The following is a 20,877-nucleotide window of genomic DNA, read 5'->3' as shown; positions in this document are numbered from 1 at the left end:
GTGAATAAATAACAGAATATTATAAAATATATATATTTACGTGAAAAATCAATTTTAGTATTTTCGAAGTATTCGTGTTGGTGTCGTTGTAGTATGCAAAAGAAAGAACATGTTTTTTTTTTATACAATGATGATATTAAAAATTTTCAATTTTATAAGCCGAATTACAATTCAAGAAATTGTGAAATGCTTAATTTCATTTTACTAATTAATTTTTAAATATATTATAAATAGTTTTTCTTCAAATCATTTCACTTATAAGTTCGATTAAAAATTATATTGATGTTGAATTTTTATTTTTTTTAAATTTTACCCGGATTTCAAATAAGAATTTATCTTGCTTCCCCTATCCCTTAAACTTCAGCCACTCATTACAAAGAAACAAAAACAAAAAAAAAAAATTGTAGAGCTTATTAATAATGCACATTTTGGGGACTTCTTGTAGCAATTGATTGGTTTATTAACCTTCATTGTTAAGGTAATATTGAAATGGTGACAAATGAGTAAGTCTTAGGTTTCAATCTTCTCCTCTACAAGCCTTAGTATAATGTTATGCATTAAAAGACCAAAGCTATTTCTCTTTTTTTCTTTTTTTTTAATTTGTGCCCCCACCCAAATAAAAATAAAAGGGGATGGTTGTTATATTCTAATTTTTAAACTTAACATGCACGACATTTTGCCCAGAGAAGTAAAGGAAAGATGCAGGACACAGAGGTACGAGGCAAAGCTATTTGGGAAATGATGAAAAAGGTTTCGACCACGCTAAAAACAAGGATAAGGCAGAGAGAGAGAGAGAGAGAGCATTTGTTCGTCGCAGTGCCAGAAATCTCGTTAGAATTTTGTTACAGTGAAAGGCTTTGACAACTTTGGTTGGTAGGTATCCGAAGAAATTATAAATGCTGGAATTAATGCTCTATACCCGCTCCCCGAAAATGATTACATGAATCAAATGTACTAACTATCGAGATCCACCCACCTCATAGCCAGTGCTCACTGGAAACACTTAGATTAATGAAATGGAAATGAAAATGCCATGGAAGGTGGGAAAAGGAAAACATGAGCGTTAAAAACAGAAAATGATAAATGATGATAGCAGTAATTGATGTGTGGCGTGATGTCTGTTGTAACTCTAACACAAGACAAGGCCTGCCTTATTCCTCTACAACAGTTATAAGGTGGCCTACCATCTAGACAATGGCATACTAAAGGCCACTTGAGTCCCCCCCCCCAAAAAAAAAAATAAAAACAAAAAAATAACCCAATTAGTATCAACTATCACACAATATTTAAAATATACAACGTATATATACATTTATGTATATGCCAACATGATGATACTTGATAAAACTTTGTTCTGCCAAATGCAGTGACCAATTACAATAGGAGGAACAACCCCTCCCATGGACCATATTTTTCATAAAGCATGATAAATTGATAATACTAAATATTATAGCATATGCAATGTTTCACATGAAATTGCCAATGACCTGAAGCTTTACCAGGAATTCATTTCAGTTCTATGCATCTGCATAAAAAGATCAAGCTTTATCCCTATTACCTTGAACGCATTCTATGCACCTCATGACCCAATAAGACCCTTGTGCCTCGCGTAAGAAATTATTGATGTGAAAGTCGATGTGCATAGTAGTCCGGTAAGGATGACCACCTAAATTCAAACAGCATGTGTTCGTCATTAAAATTCTCAACAAATTTATGCAAATTATCAATAACTTGGGGAAATAAATCTTTAAAAAGAAAAAAACTGTAGGTTAAATTTCGTAGACAAATATAGTAGTTTATTTCTGGTATGGTGATCATAGGAGGCATACCCATTTAAACATGTATCCATGGCCCTCTTTCCATGTATAAGGAATATTCATGCCAAAGATTGCAGCAACCAGCGAATATATAGACAAGCAAACAGTCCCAGAACTTAAGAAGAGCTCTAGCTGCCACATACAGTGAAACCAGTAAACATAAACGCATGCTGCATGCAGATATAATATTCTATCTCGAAACCAGATTTATGTCACTGAATAACAGCAGAGAAAAAGGGTTTGGAGTCTATTTTAGAGGAGCACCTGAATAAGCTGATTTCGATGATTGTCAAGCTGCAAGAGAAGCATAATTCAATATCAAGATCTCAAATTAGTCATGATACTTGAAGGCAAGCTAGAATTGACTAGATTTGATCAATTGTCAGGTAACTGAGACATTCAGACACGTCCCTCAACCATCAAAACCCTCCTTCAGCAATTTTGCCACCTTAGTTTTTTTTTTCTTTCCCAATATAAATTTACTTAGCTGATCACCTGGATATTGATATAGTCTTCTGTGTCATCGATGTATTCTCGCAGCTGGTGAGAAAAAAGGATAATTATGTTAAGTAACCATGAGATTAGAGCAGAATTATTGTTAAAACTAAGGAGCCTACCGTGGTCAATTTGTTCAATGTATTGTCAATTTGCATAAAGTAAGCCTGCAGAATCCAGAAATCTAAACATAAACATTTACTTTTGCATTAGCTAATCAAAACCCATGACAGGTAACGACTTCAATTACCTCAAGCAACATTTCAAGCTCCTCGACATCGTTGTCCTCCTCAACTGTCACTGCACTTGCCCGACTTGTTCTTGATATCTTTGAACCTATAGTTGGTGAGGACGGATACCAATTAGGAGCACCAGAAACACTTACAGGTGAGCATGCCACTGCCAACTTTCTCGATAAATAAAGGTCTGCCATATCATCATCGTCATCCAAAAGTTGTTCAAGTTCATCTCTTACCTAAAGGTAGGAGAGCTTATAAAGAATTGGTCTAGCTCCTTCAATAAAATAAAATAAAATAGTCTAGGGACTTAATGTGTTCTACTATGTTTTACTTCAGTCATTAGTGCCTAAGGATCTGCAACATATGCCCTAGAGAGCACTAGCAGTCATATAGTTGTAAACTGAACTCTGGACCTCAGGTTAAAATCTAACCAACCAAGATATCGAACCTTGACACATCCCAGAAATGTTCGTACGTTTTTTTTAGATCAATTAAACTACTACTGAAATAGACAATATAATGTTCGTACGTTATTCAATGAGAAAGTTACAGGTATCTTAGCAAAATGCCAAAACCCCTCTTAATATATTGGCTCCTAGGTCCTAAGGCTTTTCCATTTGAGGAATCTTTTTTTTGAAATCAGGATCATCCTTGCACCTCTAGTTATAACTGCTCCTCCTTGTTAAAATTACCAGGTTTTCCAATTGATTTACAGAATGTATATGCACTTACCAATATTTCTTCTTATTCTGAGGTAAAACAGATATTACATTTGATCTTAGCCAAAAGACCGAGAAAAGGTATTGCCCTTACCAACATACATTTTCTTCCTCATTATCCCGTTTTATCTAGTATCATAAAGTTGTTCTTATTGTGGCTCTCCCGGGTTTACTTTGGGAGGTTACGTTTGCCTCTTTGGTTTTCCGAGTGACTTGCATCCTAGACTAAATATTAGAACATGAGATCAACTAGAAAACAACCAAATTTGTTATCCTTCCACGGGGAAAACCTGTACCAAAATCAGATTATCCGGATCAACTCCTTGAACAGAGAAACCTATCCCCCCAAGTGCCTCCCGTTAGCTTCCTTTTATTTGCTTAAAGAGGTTTTTCCTATGAATTCGCATGCATCTAGGGCCTTGGCTTTTCATTTTTTAAATGGAAAGAAAAAAACTGATGAAAGTGCAAGCAATGGCGGAAAACAATTATGGTAGCCTTGAATCCAAATATCTCTGTTTTCGAAGCCACAAATCTGACCCTCGGTTTCTAAATGTGTTCACTGTTCGTGCACGATCAGCCTCTCAGTGAAAACTCACTTGCGGAGGCAAGAATATTATAAATTCTAAGTGACTGACAAAGCCAAAATAAAGAACTGAAGTACTACTAAGACTATACCAATGCACGTTAATCTTTAGTTAACAGGAGAGTTTATTTGAATTTTCCTTCTGGAAATCAGCTGGACCATTCTATACATGCGCCAATAAGAAAAATCTCCAGTAATCCTTAAAAAAAAAAAAGGTAGATATTTATTATGCCTGTTATTGCACAAAGTCATCTGATAACTGAAAAGCTGTAAGCAGCTTATTAGCATTGGGCCAAATCAAGAATGACAAAAAAATTATTCATCCACCATGAGAAACTGAAATTTCAGTGATGTTTAGCTTCTAGAATCCTAAACATGGCAACATACCTTTTGAACCCGATTTGTCAGTCTTGTCATTGCACTTTTCAGTTTACGCACATGGTCCAAGTTACGACTGCTAATCTGCACATAATTACAATTCTTGCTTGTAATTGAACTTATCTTACAGGCAAACCTAGAAAACAGTGGTACTGAAACTCTTTGCTATTCATCAAATAACATTAAGGCAAAGCAAATGAAAAGCTGTGATATAGAAAATCTTATTTCTATGTTATATAGAGATGACAATTAAACAACTGAATCACAGTGGACAATGTTTCATTGTAATTCGTATGTTGCAAGAGCTTCTATTCAACATTGTGGTCATATAACGTATTTTACTATTTCTCTCAATGCTACTCATATTTCATTACATTATTTATGGATGCCTCAAAGTGAAAGTGCAGCCTGTTCTAGTGGCCATATAGGATGCAGTTGGTAATAATGTTAGCAACTATAGAGGAAGACCAGCCTTAACACTAGAGCCTACTCCTGATGACCAAGTTAATTGTGAACTGAAAATCTGAGCCAGAAGCACATCTTGCGATACCGAAACCTCAGGCTATCATTGCAGCTTTTACCTAGCTTTCTTTCTCTCATTTAGCCTGACAGTTTCAATGAAATTAAACTGCTTAGTTACCACCATAAGATGTAATTACTGTCATTATCAAGGCAAGTTTGGTAAAAGGACTAAACAGCACATGCAGTAAAATGGCAAAATGCCAAATTGTGATGCAGAGAAATCTCAAATATACCAAAGTGGCTGACGGATGCTTTGACTTCTTACACGCTGAAGTCGTTATTGAAATTCAATTTTGCGGAGAAAGGTTGATGTATTTTCCATGGTTGAATGTATTCATGTAATGTTAAGTTTAATCCTTTCATCACTTTCACAAAGAATAGGCATAAAAAAACTTTGGTATAATAAAGTGAGGAGGCGTTAAATAGATATAATAAAGTTTGTAGTACTTTAAGAGCCAAAACTCTACTCCTATAGCTATATTGTATGTTGCATCAAAGTCAACTACTAGCTTTAAATGAAGCACTAGAAAGAATAATCAGCCAACAACAAATCTCATCCCTTCAATTCAACTAGATGTAAGGGAAAGTTAAGGATAAACTATTCAGAGAGAAAAAAAAATGAAAATACCTTGGAGGTCAGCTCATCTAGAGCTGGATAGGTATCAGTCTCCAGTTCTCTAGTACGCGCATCAAGAAAGCTACAAATTGCTTCTAGTGCTACTTCCAGTGCCCGGAATTCAAATGGAAATTCTACATGAAACGATATAACGTCGTAGAATGAAAGACAACTCGAGAAAATGATTTCCAAACCAAAAGTTAGTATTACCGTTTTCTTCTCCAGTGTTGATATCGTTACGCAAACCAGGATGTTCTTCTTCTTCTTCTCCTAGGCCTTGACATGTGAGATCTTTTTCTTGAGGCAATCGCCTTTTAAGTTCGGCAACAATAGGTATTACGTTATCATCAAATGGATCTCTAAGCAAGACCTATCTCAAAATAAAACCTCAGTACTACATTAAACGGAAGTATTAAAAGGTATTCGTATATCCTATAAACTAACCTCTTCTGCTGTTATTATAGCTTTAATGTGCTGCGATCAGATCATGAGAAACAAGAGTAAAATCAAATTAAAGCAATAGAAAATGAAAAAGATGAAAAAAAATGGAAATCGAAATTACCTCTAAATTGAGAACAATGACTTTTTCTCTGCCCAAAACGGTGGAAGGATAGGATAACATAGGATCAAGAACACGAAGATCTCTAGCATGGATCTGAACGCGGCGCATTATAGCGTACTTGTCGACGTCAAGAACCGTGCCTTGCCCCTTTGCATCTACCGAAACCCAGCTCGTCGTAACCGCCGTTTTCTTCTTCACCGAAGCTACTTGCGTCTCCGCCGCCGGAACAAAATACACCTGTCGAGTCATTCCTGAAAAAATAAATAAAAAAGACCTTGAAAATAGAGCAAAGATGAGTGGAAAATTTTTTATAGAGATCCGAGGACATAAAAGGGAGTGTTAATGGTAATGAAGGAGATGTGGGGGCAGATGAAAAGGAAATTAAGGAGATATTTGCTGCTGTACTGCATGGGGCCTCAAAATGTTTCAGTGCTGAAAGTGAAAAATGGAGGAAAGGTTTTTTAAACAGCATAAAATTTCCTTGTTTTAACTTCCAACATTTGGCGCGTGTTTTAACGGTCTTTGTCTTTGTTCTCTTTAAATAATAATTATGGTATTATTTGATAATACTTTAAAATATTAATTGTTAAAATTTTCTGTTCAAGATTACTTTAAATCAAATGAACAATTCTAGTATTGTTTTGGTCAACGAGGCTTTGGGCAAATGTAGAATCTTTGTATTATGAAAATGGAGGTTTTTTTTTTAAAAAAAATTTACTATTAATTAATTAATTAAATTATTTTAATTAGAACTTTTGACATAAATAATTTAGTCTACGTTTTATTATCAAACTGTTGAAACATTTTCAACAGTTATAAGTAATCAAAAGTTATATCATAGGTTATTAACTAAAACTTATCGCTATTTATAGTGATGAGTTATAACTCTTAAATTCAAAAATTATATTACTTGATTATTACCAAATAGTTATTGCTAAAGACATTATTGTCCATTTAGGTAGTTATATCTTTATGTAGTGGTGAGCAAAACTCGATTCCATTCCAAAAAATCGAAAAAAATTTTGAATTTCGAGTTATTTAAATTATTCGAGTTCGAGTTGAGTTGAATTTCACAATTTGAATAACTCGAATAATTCTAATAATTCGAATAATAGATTAGTGTAAATACTCTTTTAGTCTCTGTCAACTTTGAAAATAAGTAAGTTGGTCTCTCTCTTAACAAAAAATTCAAAAAAAAAATTCAAAATAACATTTAAATTTCAAAACATTTATAAAAATTTCAAAATTTATATTTTTAAGAAAAATTATAAAATTTCTAAAAAATTTCTAAAAAACATATAAATAAGTTAAAATTTTAAAATTTTTCTAAAATAATAATTTGGGACCTAATTAATGATTCAAATTTATCATACTCTCTAACATGAAATTAATTATACTGTAACAATATTCTTATTTGACATGTTTAATTTTTTAAATTTAACTCAAATAATTTCACTCGATTCGACTCAACTCGAATTTCATTTCATTCGATTCGAAAATTTTTTAAATTGAGCTAGAATGATAAAATAGGATTTGTGAACTCGATTAACTCAGACTTTGTTCACTCGATTCGATCGAACATTCACCCATATCCTTATGAAGAGAAATGAGACGTCCTATAAATAGGTGCGGAATTTTATTTGCATGACACATAAAAACATAGGAACAATGTTTCTTTCTATTTTTCCCACCATATTTTATATTTCTATATTATTTTATAAAGAATTACTACAAAAATTGATATTTTGTTATACTCCAATCAATGCTCAATGGGTTGTTTTCGTCAATGTAAAACATAGACAATCATTAGGATTCATTGTATCATTAAGGTTCATTTGTCAATAACTCTTCTGTATACCATAATATAAGTAGGGGCGAGTACAACTTTAAAGAAAGTGGCATTGATACACGCCTTGAAACTTTTGTACATTTCTTGTAAGTTTATTTTTATCTCCAAGGACCGACAAATTCACCCCTTGTTAAATAGATTATATATTCTACAGCTAACCCTTATCAAAATTTGAAATCAAAGTGAGCAATTGTCTCATGAATAATGAATGATTAAGGAGACTTGTTTGTGATGATATCACCAATTGCAAAAGGCTCCTAAGTTTCAACATTTTCTTATGCCATTGCTTAATTTGCAAGCAACACATTCCAACCTTCTAATACATATACATCAATTCAAGCCACCCAAATTGAAATAAAAACTTTCCATAGAATTTTTTAGTACGCACATTAATTCCAATTTTTCATATCATTTACTCCTAGGCCAACTTCAGTTTTAGGGGCCAAAATACTCTTTAGATGAGTAGTACATTTACTTGCGATAAGTGTAAATATAACGGTGGCGGTGTTATTAGATACTATACCGATATTTAGGGGTGAGTAAAATTCAATTTGATTCAAAAAAATCGAACAAAATATTCGAATTTTGAGTTAATAGAATCAAGTTATTCGAGTCGAATAACTCGATTCGAGTTCGAGTCGAGTTGAATTTCACCATTTGAATAACTCAAATAATTCAAATAATAGATTGGTATAAATACAATTTTGGTCCTATCAACTTTGAAAATAAACAAATTGGTCTCTCTCAACAAAAATTACAAAAAAAAAATCAAAATAATTTTCAAAAATTCAAAATAACTTTGAAATTTTAAAATATTTATAAAAATTTAGATTTTATATTTTAATTTTTTTAAAATTTCTAAATATATATAAAAATTATTTTTTTCTAAAATAATAATTCTAGGACTTAATTAATGGTTCAAAATTTTCATACTCAATTATCTTTTTTTTTTACTTTGCTTTGAAAAAAATTCAAACATATATGGTTTCAAATTTGTATACTCTAACATAGAATTAGTTATACTGTAACAATATTTTTCTTTGACATATTTAGTTTTTTTAATTTAACTCAATTAATTTCACTGGATTCGACTCGACTCGAATTTTATTTCACTCGACTCAATTCGAAAAGAATTCAAATTAAGTTAAAATGATAAAATAAGACTCATGAACTTGATTAATTCGAATTTTTTCACTAAATTTGATTGAACACTCACCCCTAATAATATTGTAGCATAAGATAAAAAAAATTAAACGCATGGCACTGAAAATAAACGTTGATTCAAATTTAAAAACTCCCTTTTATTGCACTTCAAGTCTTTTCCAATCAAACACATTACAAATTTGAGTAATTTTCTAGTGAACTTTTGTTGGCAAAAAAAAAATCTTTCATCAAATGTTGTGAAGATTGAAAATGATTGATTGGATAAGTTGTAATATGCCATAAAAAAGAGAGAAACAAGCTTTCAATTCTCTAAGTGACTTTCTCAGTGGAATTAGGAAATTTTGGATTTTAGTTTTCTATCATCACCTAATGTTAGAAGCAATAAACAAATATTTTGACAATGGTGAAGAATGCTTTATGTTTTTTTTGTTTTTTTGTTTTTTTTATAGTGGGAGAGGGTCACAATCATCAAATTTTAATCTTGGTTTTGAGGTATTATCCATTTATCTCTTGTATTATTGGCATTTTTAATTAAAATATACATTTATCTTTTAAAAATATTAGAAATATCTATTAAAACTTAAATTGGGACGACGGTGAGAATGTGAGATGGAATGAGGATGAACGTGTTCAACATCCATGATCATAAAGATAGTAATGATTTTCAAGATTACGCAATCATAATTGAGCAAGGCGGATGATAAGGCAATAGTAAATTTAACAACATCTGCCCCATGTTTAGAAGTGTTCATGGACCGGGGCGGGTCTAAACATAATGTTAACATACTTTATGCTTGCCCAAAATTAGTCCGGCCCAAAATATGTACTTAAAATTTTACTCAAATCTACCCATATTTGTAAATGGTTAGCCTAAACCCATTTTAGACCCATACATATTATTTTTTTAATTTAAAAAATATTATATTATTTTAATTTAGTATTTAGTAGTTGTCTATATTCTTTATTATTTAAAATTTTATACATAATTATCTCTAATATTTTTTAATGTTTACATTATAGTAGCATTATATATTACTATAGATTTAATTTTTATTTGTTATAAATTACATAATATATAAAAAAATAACATGGTATAAAATATTACAAACTTACAAAATATTAAGCCTAAACATGATCCTTATTTAAAACAAACTTAAAATTTTTTACTTAAATCTCTTTCAAATTTTACACGAACCTTCAAACTTAGATAAATAGGTCGGAACCTATGTTGCTCCATTGCGACCCTTAAAAACCCGATTTGCAACCCTAAGAAATAGATTTTTTAGTAAATTACATTGTTGGTCATTCAACTATGTTTAACTTTTATTTTTAGGCATTCAATTATAAAAAGTTAGAGAATGACCATACAACTAACCATGTTTGTCATTTTGGTCTAATTCATTTAACTATAGTTAACTGTGTGATAAAGAGATGACATCTAAATTTGATATAATAACAAGTTTAATACTCGACGTTTACATATTGTATCAAATTGGTCATTACTTAAAAAAAATTAATATTTATACAGTATCTCAATTTGGTCATGGTTCTAAAAATATTTTTTATATTATTTTATAATATTGTATGGTTTTTTTATAAAATCATGGCCAAATTGATACAATGTGTAAATATTGAGGATTACTTTTTTTAGAGTCATAATCAAATTGAAACAATGTGTAAATTTTGAGGACTATATTTATTATCATACCAATTGTAAAACTATTCTCTACGTTACAAGTTAATACAAAGTTAACAGTAATTAATGAAATTTGATAAAAAAAAATAAACATCATAGAAATAAATAGAAAAATGACGGGATATTTCAATCCGTTGATCTTGTTGCCCCTATAAACAAACATGCGTGAATCATTTCATGAAATATGTGTTTAGTTAATCCAAAATCTCAATAGTTAGCTCTTGATCTTTCGGTCGAAAAGCATTGTCAATGAAAGCATGTGAGTGCACTGTTTCACGTGAAAATTATAATTTTCCATAAATTTTTTTTATTTTTCATTTTTTCTGAAGGTGGATGAATCAAAGGATATTTTTTTTCCAATTTTTTCCTTTTATTCTCCCTATGAATCAATCTTTTCTTTGCAATAACAGTTGATTCCTATTAGGGGTGAGTATTTGATTGAATCGAGTCTAAAATTTTCGAATTAATCGAATTCACGAATCCTATTTTAGTAACCAAACTCGATTTGAATTATTTTCGAATTGAATCGAGTCAAAAAATTCGAGTCGAGGTAACGAATCCTATTACTTATACTCAATGTTGCATTTACATAGACTGATTATTTAACTAGTAGACGAAGTACAATATTATTTAACTATATAAAAAAAATATAATGATTTTGCCTTTTTATTTATGAGTAAACATTTATTAAAATGACGTAATTTTACCTTTTAACTTAATGGTTTTGAATTTTAACTTTAGAAAAGATAAATGTTTATTAAGACAACATAGTTTTGTCTTTTCTTATTCGGATTTTCGAATAACTTGAATAGTGTAATAATATTCGAGTTAAACCGAAAAACTTAATTTTTTATTCAAATTAATCCAAATAACTTGATTAACTTAAATAATTCTAACTATTTAATGCAAAATTTAAATTTTTTATCGAATTCTTTGAATCAAATCAAATTTTACCCAATCGTAATTCCTATTATTATCAATAATACAAGTAGGGCAATTAGTAGGATAATAATTTTGTACCTCTTATAGAGGCCCGCCCATCGTTGATGGGTTAATTGGATTCAAAGCTTTAGTGTGGGCCTTGCTGTCTCCAAAATTAAAAAAAATCATTTCTCTTTAAATTTGTTAATTTGCCTCCTAATTTTTTAAAAATTTTCATTATGCCATTTAGTTATTTTTAAAATTTTAAATTAAATTTTTTTATTTTTCAATTATTTCATTAATCTCATAAAAGAATTTAAAATTTTAATTAAACTATAATTTTAAAAAAACTCATTAAATACTTAAAATTTTTTAATATTTTAAATAAGCCTCACAAAATTTAATCTCAAAATCTTCTATTTTCTAACATCAAAATCTTACGCTTTTTTATAAAAATAATATTAAATTTTAATTAACTACAAAAATAAGGTGGAAACAAATTAATTACAACAAACTAAATGTTCGCTACAATAATTTTAGATGTCGCCTGACACATTAATGGCACCAATAAATTTAAAAAGAAAATTAGTTTTTGATTCCAACACCAAAGAATAACTTTTTTCCTACATTTAGTGTCTTAATTATTTTTCCATGCATTTAATGCATTGATGCATACTTTCTATATTTAATGTCTTTTCCTTGCATTTAATTCTTAAAACAACAGTTTTTTAATTTTATTTTAATGAATGTCGCTTGACACATTAATGGCACCAATTAAAAAATATTTTTTTTTAAATTCATTGGTACTATCAATGTGTCAAACATCACTCAAAATTACTGTAACAAATACATCATTTTCGTAATTAATTTATTCACACCCTATTTTTATAATCAATTAATTTTGTAATATTTTTTATAAAAAAACAAACATTTAAAAGTATAATAAAGAAGGTGTGGAAGGCTGCACCCCTCAATAGATCTTCTATAAAACTTTTTCTAGCTAGAATTTGAAAATTTGATAGCCTAATTTAAGAAATTATTTAGGTTATTTTAGATATTAAGTTAGCCATAGAATAGATGGTGGTGACACTTGTGGACTACTAAGGAAAGGTGATTTGGATGATTTATCCCTAAATTATTAGTTAATTTTTAAATTAATCCCTAAATTTCAAAATATTCTATTTGAATTCTTAGAGTATCAGTATTGTATCAATCATACCATTATATTAGCATAGCCATTAATTTCAACATTGAATGCTAGTTTGAATCTAACATGGAACATATTTAAAATACATTAAACAAATTATGAATACATGTGTATTTATCACATTAACACGTTGGAGATGAAAAACAAACGATATCGATAAAATTTAGGAGGGTTATTTTCTTTTCTTTTTAATTTTAAAAAACATTAAATTTGAGTTATTCATGGCGGTAGTTACACATACGTTTACAATTTAATCCACATATTTTAAATATGATCCACATCAAACTTGAACTAGCATTTAACACCCAAGTTAATGGTTAAATTAATAGGAGGACATATTTTATAAAATATTATTACTTACAAAGTTTAGAAACCAATTTAAGATCCGAGACATACATATACATGATCACATTATTTTGTGTATGCTCAAATTATTATAATATTTTTATACGTTAACAATTTATTCTAAACTTTAAAGTATCAATATTATATCAATATCCTATAGTTTCTAAATTATATATACACGTGTAAATTTTGTATTTTATGCAGTTTGTTATAATTATTCAATTAAAAATAATTTTATATAATTTTTAATACATATTATAGTTTTGTTCAAATATTTTAATTATTTTTATTTTTTATGATGTGTCTTAATAGATCTCATATTTTACGTTATTTGTTATAATTAAATGCGTTCATGGGTCAAGTTTGGGTCGGGTCAAAGCATGATATTAACATATTTTATGTTTACTCAAGTCCAGTTCAACCCAAAATCTAGGTCTAAATTTTTGTCCAAACCCGCCCATATTTGCAAAATACTAACCCAATCCTATTTTAGGCCCGCCCGTATTATTTTATAATTTTTCTTTAAAATATATTTATATTTTTTATTTTAATATTTAATAATTTTATACATTTTTTATTTATTGAAAAATTTTATATAGTCATCTTAACATTTTTTAATGTTTACATTAGAGTAGTATTATATATTTAGTATATTTTTTTAATATGTTCTAAATTACGTCATACATAAAAATAACATAATAAAAAGTATTATAAACTTAAAATGGGTCGTGCCGAGCTCGGGCCTTAAATGTTCAAGTCTGAGCCTGATCTATATTTTAAACGGATCTAATTTTTTTGTCCAAGCCCATTTTTCAGACATAACATTTTTGTTCAAACCCTCATTAATTTTAGATGGACCTTCAGGTCTTAACAGGTAACCCGACTCATAAATAGTACTATTTATAAATGTTTATTTTCAACTTTAAATTTATTTTACACATGGTCTTTGGCCTTTAATGAATGGCATTGCCAATTCTTATACGCAATTGGAGTTTGCATTTGCTTCACGCCATGGACTTCCTAATACATAAAAAAGACTAATTTTCTTTTACTAAAAATCACAAGTTATTATTATTCTGGTCTGATATAGGATATGGAATATAAATATACAGATGATTTATTCTTTGAAATTAACTTGTTACTATATGTAGTCAATTGCATATTAGCTTGATCGATATTAATATTATTGTCAACGTAGGAGAATACAGGTTCAAGTGCAATGAAGCGCATTATCCTCCTATTTAGGGTTGGAATAGGATTATGAATAGTTGTAGGTATTGATAAAAGAGAACAGATATGATAAGAACCTATAATTAGATTAATATTCAAAAAAAAAAACACTTGTTGTTGTAGGCCAATTTTAGCCTGTTTACAATCAAACCCGAGTGGCCCAACAACCTTTAACCCAAAACAAAATAAAACCTAAACTACCAGCCCAAATTAAACAAACCCTAAGCCACTAACATCAGCCCAAAACATTAACAGAAAAAAGAACCCTAGCCGCCGCTTCTGTCCCATCATCTCTGTCAACCCCCAACCAGCCTCTGCTCCACCGTTCAACCACCACCTGCACAACAAACAGAATACGCAACAGCAGCAAAATATAGGGAAATAGACAGTGTAACAAATGGGCTATAAAAAGCCGAATGGAAACTATTGTAAAAAAAAGGGATGATCTTTTTCGAATATTCAAAAAAAAACAAATCAATACAAAAACAAACGAATATTGAGAAGCAATCGAATAATAGAAAGGTGATTTCTTTGTTCCTTTTCCTCTTTATTACTATTATCCTTAGATAAATAAACAAAAGACATCAAATCTTACCTTGTTTGGGGCGATCGGAGAGTAGAACCGAGAAGTTTCTCTTGATTTTCGTCGGTTTTCGTGAGGTTTTTGGGCGCTTCAACTATGGATCTAGGGTAAGGGGAACAAAAGGGTTAAAAAGGGGTCGATTTTGCGCTTCCAGCCGCCGTATACAGCGGTCGCCGATGACGGACGGACGGTGGTCCGATCGCCGGAAATCGTCCCTGCCCAGAGCATCAAGACCCTTTCCCCTATTCTTTTTTTCAAAACCATAGCTGAAATGAATTTAAAAAAAAAACTTGTCTTTTATACCATTTACAAAACGGCGTCGTTTTGGCTTAGTGCCTGCTGGTATAAGACGATGTCGTTTTGGAGTAAAGCGGGTCGACCCGACCCATCCCAAAGGGATCCACGTGTTTTGCTTTTGAGGGGCTATTTACCCAGTTGGTCCCTCCTCCTTTAATTACTCCACAATCCACTTTTCTTTATTTTTTAATTTGGCCCTAAAGCAGATATCGCTTTGCGCTTTAGTCCCTCTTGCTGTGTTGCGTTTTGGGGAGGAACAATTACTTTTTTAATCCTCCCTTGTTTTGCGCGCATCCAAATCTATCCTATTTTCCTTTATTTCTTTTTTAAAATTACCCCAAAATATTGTTTTAATTTAAATTTTATCCTTTTTCACCCTCTTTTACGTATTTTATTTTATTTTAATATTATTTATATTTTATTAATATCATTATTATAGCTATTATCAATATTCTGTTATTATTATCGGTACTAATATAGTTTCAATTGGTATTTATGTGTCTATATGTATATATATGTATATATTTATATAGTACTATTAGTGTTTTTTAATATTATTATTATCATTTTGAATATATATATTGTACACGTTTTTATATATTATGCATGTATTCTTAATATTATCAATTATATATTTTATATATGTTATGTATATATTCTAATGTTATTAGTTATATATATTTTTATACTGTTTCATGTATGTATTTTTATATTATCCTTATTATTATTAATATTAGTATATGTTTTATTATATATGTATATATCTTTAATACATATAGATATATATATTTATGTAATATTATTAATAGGTGTTTTTAACACTATTATTTCTAATATGTATATATTATGTAGATATTTTAATATTATATTATGTATATGCATTTTTTATATATTACGTATATATATACCTTTTTTTAATGTTGTATTTTTATATATATCATGTATATATTTCGAATACTATATTATATTTTTTCTTACATATTATCTTTTATATATATATATATATATTTAATAACTATATAATATGTATGTATTTTTAACATTACACTATGTATATATTTTTTATACTATGTATATACTTTGTAATACTACTATTATGTTTATATTTTAAATATATATACGTATGTATATAGGTAGCATTATTAGTATTTTTAATATCATGTTTCCATCACTTTACTAACTATTATTATATATACATATATATATTCATTGTTTTTATTTCGCGTTTAACACTATTATTACGTTTAATATTGCATGCATGGTTATTTTTATTATCATATTTATTATTTGCTTCGATATATTTCCAATGCGGTTCTTACCCATTCTGTATTAGTTTGCTTATCTTGTTATATTATTAGCATATCATTATTTATATTTTTTTTGTTTTTATCTTTTTTTATTGTAAATACTGTTTTTTTATTTTTATCTTTATCCTAGTATTCTTATATTATATGTTAACATTTGTCACTCATCATATCATCGTTTGTACCATTTATTTACTTATGATTTTTTTATTTATTTTAAAAAAATATTTGATTCATTTTTATTAATTTCAATAAATAAGGTAATGTACCGATTTAACATTAAGTCATCGATTTCATCGCTATGTTTGTAATACCCCGAAAATTTTTACAGTAAAATATTATCCGTGATATAGTAAAATAAGGAAATAAAGTGACAAAAAGGGAATTTTTGAGCGATGTCAATATTGAGAAGTATATTATGATATATTAATTCAAGAAAGGACTAAATTGCAAAGATGAGAAAAGTCTTGTTGCACAAGAGTAAATACTCAAAATTTAAAGGGTTGAAGTGTAAATATAAAAAGTTGAAGGACTAATGGTGAAAATATTTTAAGGGTGTAATGATCTAGAAACCAAGAAAAATTGATGAATTAGAACCAAATTGAATAGGTAAAAAAATTATGAGGGACTAAATCGCAATTTTACCAAATTAAGTGATGACTCAAGGATGGAATTCTAAAAGATCATGAAGGGCAAAATGGTCAATTAGTAAGAGAGAGAATTCCAGAATGTAATGATTATGTTGATGATATTTTAAATTAATTAATTAGATAAATATTATTTTATTAATATTTTATGAGATGTTTATTATTATTATATTATTATTTATTTAGTATAAAAGGAAGGAAAGATGAAGAATTAACAACACATTTCCTTTCCCATGCAAACTAACGTAAGATAAGAAGAAGAAAAGAAGTTTGCTTTCTTTACAATTTAGTCCTTCCACCAAAAATTTATTATTTTCACCTAAAAATTGAAAGAATTTCCATAGCCATCAAGAGAGAAAGATAGCAAGGAGATGATGGGGAGCAAGAATATCAAGTTGGATTCAAGAAATCGAAGCTGGAGGAGAGAGAAAAATCAAGTTAAAGATTGAAGTCAATAAGAAAAGGTAAGTACATCAAGATTTCAATATGTTTTTAAGTTTGTTATTATTGGTAAAGCATGGAAATAATGTTATAGTAGAGTTTTCTTACATAAGGTCCTATGTTCTTGATATGTTAGTGAAGAAAAAACTAAGAGAAAGTGATGAGAAATGGTGTAGAAAAAGAAAATAAGGATGTTATAACATGGTAATTAATATCTTGTACTAAAACAGTTTTGGACAATAGCAGTAGTCTAACTTTGAAAAATCATAAAAAAAATTGTAGAAATATAATTATAGGATGAATAAAATATGAAATTAAATCTTATTAAGTCTAGTTTCTTATAGAAGAAATTATGTAAGCAATGGAATTCTAAATCATGAGATATGATGAATTTTGTGAGACAAGGTCAGAATGATTTTGGGTTCCCCTATTCTGAATTTGTAAAATCATAAAAAAATTGGATAAAAATAATTAGGGGCTTAAATTTATATTTTTAGAATTCTGAATGAGTCTATTTTTAATAGAAACAAATATGAACATCATTCGAATTCTGTACAAGGAGATAGTTAATTTTTAGTGAAGAAGGGTCACAACTGTCAGACAGCAGAATACGGGTAACTTTAAAGAATAAACTGTACTTATTGACTGAATAAAAAATTCTGAAAATTTTATGGTAAGAATATATATGAGTCTAGTTTCAGGTAAAATTAGAGGATCTTAATTTGGAGTCCTATAGATCCAGATATAAATAATTTAGTGACTATGACACAGATGGACAGCTTGAATATTTATAAAAGTAAATAATAAAGATTATAGATAATGTTACTTACAAGTGTGCTACATACATCAAGGATGTGGAATGGAGAGGAGGAGGAGGAAAACATATATGAATATTCATTAAGCATGGCTAATTTGCATATTTTAGGCTTAGGGACTAAATTGAATAAAAGTAAAACTTTATGGGTAATTTTGTAAAAATGTCAGAAATGACCAAATTGCATGAAATGGATTATTTTATTATTTAAATTACAAAATTGAATGAAATTATTAATTTAGTTCAAGATCGGGGGAAAACATGTTTTAGGGATTAAATTGAAAAGTGTTGAAATTATGGAAAATTCTGATATTTTATAGAATTCATGGACTGTTATCAATATATATGATAATAATAGCTGGAAATAAGGATTAAATTGTAAGAATTTTATTTTCCTGAACCTAAGGACTAAATTGTCATTAATTAAAAGTTTAGGGGCAAAATGGTAATTTTGCCTAGAGCATTAATTAAATGCATTAGAAGATGAAATGAATGAAAATGATGACCAAATTTATTTATAAAGATCCGGACGACTCAAATATGAGACTTGATCGTGGAAAAGAAAAGATATCGGATTAATGAAATTATAAACACAAACAAGCAATGAGGTAAGTTCGTGTAACTTGAATTATATTCTTAAATGCTTGAAATGCATGTTTTTTATATGAATATGATTTGAATGTTCATTATATGGAAATTTATAAAACATTGATATATTTGATAAAATGGGAAGAAATCCCGTTTGAATGAAAGGAAAATTTGATGGATCTCTGAAAAGGAATTGACGGTAAAAAGGATCTAGCCCGGACGGGTGATCCTATCCTGATATAGCCCTCCCGAAGAATATGTGTAAAATGGATTTAGCCCGGATGGGTAATCCGAATTAGGGTCTGAATTTAGCCTGGACTGGTAATTCTGATCCAAGCTCATTAGAGTAATTGTCGTTGCAGGGGATTTAGCCTGGACTGGTAATCCCACTGTAAGGATGAGGTTCGCGGGAGTGTGCTCTCTGATATGAAATGTGTAAGACCGTGGTTGAAAGATACCATGGCAGCCTGATATGAAATGTGTAAGACCATGGTTGAAAGATACCGTGGCAACCTGATATGAAATGTGTAAGACCATGGTTGAAAGATACCATGGCAACCTGATATGAAATGAACAAGACCATGGTTGAAAAATACCATGACAACATGACAGAAAATGAGTAAGACCATAGTTGAAAGACACTATGGCATCATGTCAAAGATAAATAAGACCGTGGATGGGAGACGCTCTAACATCTGTTGAACAATTGATATTCAGGTAATATGTATTAGATGACGAATGGTTATATGAAATAATTATGAAGATAGATAAACGAAATAAGTATAAGTACATGGAATATAATTTATGTTAAGTTTGATATAAGCTATTACCGGAATAAATATACATAAAATATATGGAAATGATGGAGCATGAAATATTGATATAATGAAATGAATGATATATGCTTATAAAGAAACGGTAAGAGCATGATATGTTTCATGACATGTACATATATGATTATCTTTGATATGTTGATACAAGGAAATTATGTAAGTTGAGACTATTATTAAACTCAAGTGCGATATGTCGAGAAAATAGATATATCAATGTTGAATTTATATGAGATATGTGCAAGTATACTAACAATGTTGCTGTTTGATGCTTATACAAGTGTCAAACTGTTGATTGAATGGTAATATATTTATTTATATGATGCATTGAATCGGTAAGTATTTAAATTCTTTTTAGTGATCTGTAAATGGTAGTAATGCTTCGAAACCCTATTCTGGCAGTGGATACGGATTAGGGGTGTTACAATGTTGGGTGAAATTCGTCGACTCGTGTAAAAAACGAAACACCCTTCTAAAAAACCAAAAATTTCAAAATCTCGTACTTCAATCGGATCGCGATTAAATATTAAATTAAACTTGTATTTTTTAGAATTAAGACAACGCTTGTTTAATAAAGATACCAATTTTGGACGTCGCGAGGGCGCTAACACCTTCCTCGTGCGTAACCGACTCCCGAACCCTATTTTTTTCTTTGGATTTTCCCGTAGACCCAAATTTGGCCTTCATTTTTGTTCAATAATAAAATTTCTTTTCTAAAAAATATGATTTATTAGGTGTCCGGTCACACCTAGAAAAAAGATCGGTGGCGACTCACTCTTTTAATAAAACTGAAATTCCATTTTCAAAGTTTTCAAATAATTGCCTCAGCTAGCGACCAAAGCGAAAATTTTACGTCGCTACACTTGTTACTGTCAGCATTAAAAGTATCATCAAAGTTTTTGTACTAAGAGTCGAATTATATTTTGTTTTTTATTAAAAAAATAAGTAAATTAATCATTATATATTAGAAAAAAGTACAATTTGATCTTTCTATTAAAAATTCGTTGTTAAAAAATAACATGGAATTATT

At 29.4% G+C, this 20,877-nt stretch overlaps 1 protein-coding gene and 1 long non-coding RNA gene across 3 annotated transcripts; both read right to left on the bottom strand.

Moving 5' to 3' along the window:
- Positions 1 to 1,254: 1,254 nt before the first annotated feature.
- Positions 1,255 to 6,370, bottom strand: LOC107955461 (magnesium transporter MRS2-I). 2 transcript variants are annotated; one of them, XM_016891253.2, is made up of 11 exons: positions 5,932 to 6,368; positions 5,814 to 5,843; positions 5,580 to 5,739; positions 5,382 to 5,503; positions 4,241 to 4,315; positions 2,563 to 2,787; positions 2,435 to 2,479; positions 2,313 to 2,357; positions 2,082 to 2,111; positions 1,830 to 1,949; positions 1,255 to 1,666 (listed from the first exon to the last, which is right to left on the bottom strand). In XM_016891253.2, the coding sequence occupies exons 1-11, from the start codon at positions 6,178 to 6,180 to the stop codon at positions 1,580 to 1,582; spliced, it is 1,188 nt and encodes a 395-aa protein (XP_016746742.1). In that variant the 5' UTR covers positions 6,181 to 6,368; the 3' UTR covers positions 1,255 to 1,579. The 2 variants fall into 2 exon arrangements, with proteins under 2 accessions (XP_016746742.1, XP_016746743.1); XM_016891254.2 differs by lacking the exon at positions 2,435 to 2,479 and having other exon boundaries at positions 5,932 to 6,370.
- Positions 6,371 to 14,410: 8,040 nt separating this feature from the next.
- On the bottom strand, positions 14,411 to 15,573 carry LOC107955462 (uncharacterized). Its single transcript, XR_001699974.2, has 2 exons — positions 14,939 to 15,573; positions 14,411 to 14,680 (listed from the first exon to the last, which is right to left on the bottom strand). It is a non-coding gene; the product is annotated as an uncharacterized lncRNA (long non-coding RNA).
- Positions 15,574 to 20,877: the final 5,304 nt, after the last annotated feature.

This window comes from Gossypium hirsutum, chromosome A07 (assembly GCF_007990345.1).
Source record: "Gossypium hirsutum isolate 1008001.06 chromosome A07, Gossypium_hirsutum_v2.1, whole genome shotgun sequence".
Classification (NCBI taxonomy): domain Eukaryota; kingdom Viridiplantae; phylum Streptophyta; class Magnoliopsida; order Malvales; family Malvaceae; genus Gossypium; species Gossypium hirsutum.
This window is presented reverse-complemented; position numbering and strand designations above follow the sequence as displayed.

Excerpts from the sequence above, each read along its gene's own strand:
- LOC107955461 (XM_016891253.2), bottom strand. The coding sequence starts at position 6,180 with ATGACTCGACAGGTGTATTTTGTTCCGGCGGCGGAGACGCAAGTAGCT. Across the intron at positions 4,316-5,381 it reads TAGATGAGCTGACCTCCAAG|ATTAGCAGTCGTAACTTGGA; the intron begins GTATTTTCATTT and ends AATTATGTGCAG. Across the intron at positions 1,667-1,829 it reads ATGGATACATGTTTAAATGG|GTGGTCATCCTTACCGGACT; the intron begins GTATGCCTCCTA and ends GTTTGAATTTAG.